At 41.7% G+C, this 5,861-nt stretch overlaps 1 protein-coding gene across 1 annotated transcript in view; it reads right to left on the bottom strand.

Annotated features, from left to right (window-relative positions):
- The window catches only part of IL1A (interleukin 1 alpha), a 379,947-nt gene that overhangs the window by 4,581 nt on the left and 369,505 nt on the right, over nucleotides 1-5,861 (bottom strand). Inside the window, exons 5-7 of the mRNA XM_069087541.1 lie at nucleotides 5,498-5,672; nucleotides 2,374-2,538; nucleotides 798-928 (exon numbers count right to left, since the gene is read on the bottom strand). Coding sequence (XP_068943642.1) covers nucleotides 798-928; nucleotides 2,374-2,538; nucleotides 5,498-5,672 — 471 coding nt within the window. The remainder of the gene's footprint in view (nucleotides 1-797; nucleotides 929-2,373; nucleotides 2,539-5,497; nucleotides 5,673-5,861) is intronic.

The following is a 5,861-nucleotide window of genomic DNA, read 5'->3' as shown; positions in this document are numbered from 1 at the left end:
TAATATACTATATAGAAATTATTTATCAAAAGCTTTGCTAAAATCCAGTTAAGCACTATTGGCCAAATCCTGCCCATCTACCACTTTAGTGGAAGGAAGGTCTGGCACTCGTACGAGTCTGACTCTGCTTCTCCCATCTTCTACTTGGGAGATCCAAGCTTCAGACTTGCTATTTAGCCCCACTGAATTTCATCTTATTAGGTTTAGCCCAATGCTCAAGCCTCTCAAGGTCCCATTGGATCCATTGGTTCCATTTTCACCTGTTCCACATCTCTCCATCTCCTAGCATGGATCATTAAAGAGATGGTTGGTGAATATGTAGAGTAATTATGAAGAACCATTAGGGCTTCATGAGGAAGAGATTGAAGTGCCCATTTTAGTAAACTTCATGACCCATGCTGAGCTTGCTGTCCTCTAAAACTCTTAGATCTTTTTCAGGACAAAAAGTTCCGAAGCTTAGTTCTGCCTAACCTTGGTCTAAAGAGACTGATGGGGCTTCATGGGGAACTCACTTAAGGGCAGAAGACTAAAGGTGATTATAAAGGAATGCTCCAATCCTCTTTTTTATTTATATATATATATATATATATATTTTTTTTTGTTGGAGGCAATTGGAGTTAGGTGACTTGCCCAGGGTCACACAACCAGTAAGTGTCTGGAACCAGATTTGGACTCAGGTCCTCCTGCCTCTAGGGGCCAGTGCACCATCCACTATGGCACCATCTAGATGCTCCTCAGTCCTTTTAAGAATAATGTCAGGAATACAAAGTCTCAGGGGTGTACGAAGTTTTGCTCACCTGTAGCTCTACAGGTTCCATATCTTTCTTTGCAGTCACATACAGGTGTGTGTTGGAGAGCTTTATAGTCACAGCAACCCCATTATTTGGTGCAGGTGCTAGGGTTTGGTACCTGCCTATGTCAAACAACTCTGGGGAAAAAAGAACAAGAAACAAATGAAATCACTTAAAAAAATAATACAGATCTAATAAAAGCTGGGTAAGGCAGCTAGGTGATTCCATAGTGCATAGAGGGCTGGGCCTGGAGTCAGGAAGACATCCTCATGAATTAAAATCCAGTCTCAGATATTTCTCGGCTGTGTGACCTTGAGCAAGTCACTTAACCCTGTTTGCCTCAGTTTCCTCATCTGTAAAATGAGCTGGAGAATGAAATGGCAAACTACTCCAGTATCTTTGCAATCACAAGATCCCAAATGGGATCATTGTGAGTGGGACATGAGACTGAAAAATGACAGGACCAAAGAAGAGCTAGCATTTCTATAGCTCTTCAAGGTTTCCAAAGCACTTTACACGGGCTACTTCATTTGATCCTCACACTGACCATGTGAAGCAGATGCTACTGTTATCCCCATCTTACAGACAAGGAAACTGAGGCAGAAAGGGACTTTTCTGGGTCACGGAGCTGCTTTGAGACCAGACTCGAGATTGGGTCTTCTCGATCCCAAGTCCAGGCTCGATTGCTCCTAGCAGAGCTGCCTAGTAGAGTCATAGAATCTATGTAGACATGTAGAGCTGTCTTCCTAACTAGATTATAAACTCCCAGAGAGAACGGGCCATGTTTTCTTCATTCCCATGGCACCTTGCTTGTTTCTGTTGTCGCTTCAGTCTTATCTGACTGTCCATTACCCCATTTGGGGTTTTCTTGGCAAAGATACTGGAGTGGTTCGCCATTTCCTTCTCTGATGTGTCCCCATTTTACAGAGGAGGAAACTGAGGCAAATAGAGGTTAAGTGACTTTCCCAGGGTCACACAACTAGTAAGCATCTGAGGCTAGATTTGAACTCAGGTCTTTCTGACTCCAGGGTCAGTATGCTCTATCCACTGCATCACCTAATTGTCTCTCTATTGAACCACTGGACATGTCATTCAGGAAAAGGAGGAAATGATGATGATGCTTATGCCAAATCTCTCCCTTTACCCAGCACTATGCCTTTCTCTGTTAAATGTCCAAGATATGTCCACTATGGGAGTGGAAGTCCTTAGATGTCTCCTGTCTGATGGGAATTTCTATCATTACCTGGTATTTTTTCACTGATTAAACATTTATTTTTTTCTCCCTCTGCCTGACTCTCCACTCCTCCCCCAAAGGGAAATAAAAACCTGTTGTGACATAAAAATAGTCAAACAGAATGTGTTCCCACATTGACCACATCTGAAAACATGCACCCTATTTTCCATATTAGTCTATCACCTCCCTGTCACGAGATATTGCCTAGGATTTTGTAGGGGAGCAACATGATTTCATCCATCTTTGCAAGTGAGCAGTGGGCAAAGCTAAGGACCCAGAGGATCTTCCTTTCTGGAAAGAGAGTTTGACAAACCAGAGAAAAAGAAGCAAGCTAGGTCTATAATTTACCTTCAGGGGTCACGCCTTGTATAGGGACAGATCTGAGATTATTTTCTTTTCGCCTTATATTTCGAGAGAGCTGGTCAGACAGTACTTGGTTGGTTATGAAGGACTGAAATTCATACTGCGTCTTTTTTTGAAAGGTGAGGGAGGCCGACTTGTATTTTTTTACATCTGGAAAACATGACCATCATCAATACTTTGCCCCAAGTAAGCATTATGGACTCCAAGTATTTCAGAACAGAGAGGGGCCTTAGAGACCATTCAATCCAATCCCCCTCATTTTACAAATCAGTTTCAGTGACTTTCCCAAAGGCACCCAGCTGGGCAGCAGTTAACCCAGTGCTTGGCACACAGTACACACTTAATAAGTGCATCTTGACTTGGACAGTGACAGAGCCATGACAAGAATTTTGGTTCTTGTGAACTCTACCTTCCCATTAATTTTGTATTATTGACCTTTTCTTAAGCCCCTTGTTACCAAATCTCTTCATAATGAGATCATTTGTGAAATTCACTTTATTCTGAGTTGATCAGGGACTTGCAAAAACATCTCACTCCAAGTTAAATGACATGTCTAAGGTCACACAGTCAGATAACAGTCTCTCTATTCTATCTTGCTGTCTCTCCATGGTGCTCTGGGACCTGGTCCTTAGCAACAAAAAAAAAAGGAATGAAGCTCATGACCACCTTCCCTTTTCACACTTAGAAAAATGCAAATGGCAATATTGAAAATTGTAATAATGCAGAAACTTTATTCACTGACTCACTGATGTCTAATATCAAGAGAGGCATTGAACACTCTGAGGTGTTGCTGAAGTATGTATAGCATAGAAATTGTACTGTTTGCATCAAGTCCTAGTCCTATGTAGAGATTCCTAATTTGAGATCTATAATCATTCAGAAGAATTTTGCTGAGCTTTCAGTCATAGAGGCTGTGTTTCTCAACCAGGAGAAACCATGGATGCATAATGCCTATCATTACCTTTGGGAATTGGACGGTGCTTTAATTGAAACCTCATCCTAAGGGTGTATGTGTGTGTGTGTGTGTGTGTGTGTGTGTGTGTGAAAGATCCATTTAAAAAATCAGCATTCTTATAATGATGCTATATGACTATAAGTCATGTAATTCTCCAGTATCTGAAAAACTAAAATTGTGAGTCACCCAATTAAAGATTATAAAGCATTTTATGGGGAGAAGTTGACTATAACATATCACAATGTACTAGAGAAACAGCAAGACAGCCCTTTGGGGAGAACACTGGATTTGGAAGAGGTAGAATGAGATCCTGATTCTGCTCATTACCACTTGTGTGACCTGAATTGCGTTGTCTGCCTACTCTGGATCTGAGTTTCTCCACCTATGAAATGACAAGTTTAGTGGCCTCTGAGGCCACTCGCAACTCTAGAGTTAGGATTCCATGATGCTCACTTGATGTATGAAAGAAAACAAAAGTGGGTTGGTCAGATACTGAGAGGGAAGGATGATTGATGGTGAGCCATTTGTGCAACATCAAGAAACAGAAGAAGCCCCTCCCCTGCCCCAGCACGAAGAGAAGGGCCCCCAGACAGAGAATCTGGGTTGACTTGCCCAAAAGTCATGCAGAATGAGGTGTAGATGGGTTGCCACCTGCCCTCTTGGAGAGAGTACCCTCATTGATGAGCTCATGGAGCCGTCAATATATTGAAATAGCATTTCCAAATGAATCTGCTCAGGGGAATAATTTTTTTTAAAGCAATCGGGGTTAAGTAACTTGCTCAAGGTTACACGGCCAGTTATTTCTGGGTGTGGTGCTAAATATCTGAGCCCGGATTTGTCAGGGGAATTATTAATTACTCCAAAAAGCATCTTAAGAATGTGACCGTTTAGAAGGTAGAGATCGTGCTGCTTTAGGTGGAATATAACACACTGGCCACTAGGGAATCAGTACACAATTGCTATAATGGTCAGCCCCCTTTTATAAAGTAGCTGCAGTCAGGGTGAGTCTTTTTTTTTTTTTTACAATTCAATAAATATTAAGCACTTCTGTATGCAAGAGGATTTTCTAAGTCATGGGAATACAGTCAGACATGAAAAAAAAGTCCCTTCCCTTCAGGAGCTTAGTTTTTTTTTTTACTAGGGAGATAAAACAAATATAAAATCATTTGACGAAAAATTAGGGGAATCAGGAAAGGTTTCCCATAGGAAACAGCACATGAGAAGTAGCTATAAGGAAGGAATGCATTCCTGGAATAGATGACAGCTGAGGATGGCCTGAGCCTTGCAGGAGGAAAGAATTCTAAAGTAGATGCAAGGAGGGTGTGCATTCTAGGAATGGAGGACAAAGGTTCGGAGGTAGGAGGTGGAAGGCTGAATTTAGGAAATAGCAGGGAGGCCAATTTGACTGGAATGTAAAGTATTCAGAGCAGAACATTAAGTCCAAAGGAGCTGGTTTATACTAGAGACTATTGTCTCTAGTATAGAGAGTGAAGCAGGTGAAACTACTTGGGTATGGGAGTGACTTATCAAGAACTGTGCTTTGAAAAGATTATTTTGGCAATTTTATGGGGGCTGGGTTGAAAAAGGGAGAGGCTGGAAACCAGGAGACTAGTTAGGAGCCTCCTAATAGTTCAGGGAAAAAATGTTGAAGATCTGAACTAGAATGATGGTTATCTGAGTGGAGAGAAGGGCATGGAAGTGAGAGATGCTGTGGAAATAGAATTGACAGAAATTGGCAACTCATTGGATATGGGGTTGGGTAAGGAAGAGCAAAGTGTAGGAGATGATTCAGAGGTTGTGAACCCAGGTGATTAGAAGGATGATGATGCCCTCAACAAAAATAGGAAGTTTGGAGGAGAGAAAGACTTAGGTGGGGTGTGGGGGAAAGATGAGTTCTATTTTGAACATATGGAGTTGAGACCATTGGATATTCAAGTGGAGAGATGCAGAAGATGGTTGGTAAAGTGCAACTGCAATGAAAGAGAGAGACAGAGAGAGAGAGAGAGAGAGAGAGAGAGAGAGAGAGAGAGAGAGAGAGTCTCTGGAGATGTACATTTGGGAGTCATCTAAATATACAGGTGATAACTCAGTCCACGGGAACTGACATCAGAGCTTTGGCAGGATGCCTACAATACCAAGGGCATTGGTATTTACCTTTATCTTCTGGAATACTGACAATGTTAACTAGGTAATCATTGGTGATAGGGTGGCTCACAGAAAGTCTCCTCTCCTTTTCTGTTTTCTCTTGGAACTTAAGCTGGTAGCTCTTCTCAGAAGTCTCAGCCAAATCCTTCTTTTGACGTGGGCTAGAGCTAGGATAGAAGGACTCCTGTAGGGAAAGAGAAGTATCATTGAGATAATAGCATGGAAATAGTTTCCTTCTTCAGGAAGTATACAAAATAATCCAGGGTGGTCAAAAGTGCTAGAAATTTACAGAGAGATCAGGGAGGATGAAGAGTGAAAAGGATCCATTTGATCAAATGATTCAATGATCTTAAAGCTGCTTCAGGAGGTGTGT

This window comes from Petaurus breviceps, unplaced genomic scaffold, assembly GCF_028583685.1.
Source record: "Petaurus breviceps papuanus isolate PSGF00001 unplaced genomic scaffold, PetGlider_PUasm1.0 182, whole genome shotgun sequence".
NCBI lineage: Eukaryota > Metazoa > Chordata > Mammalia > Diprotodontia > Petauridae > Petaurus > Petaurus breviceps.
Note: the sequence above shows the minus strand (reverse complement) of the source record. Positions and strands in the feature narration are given on the sequence as shown.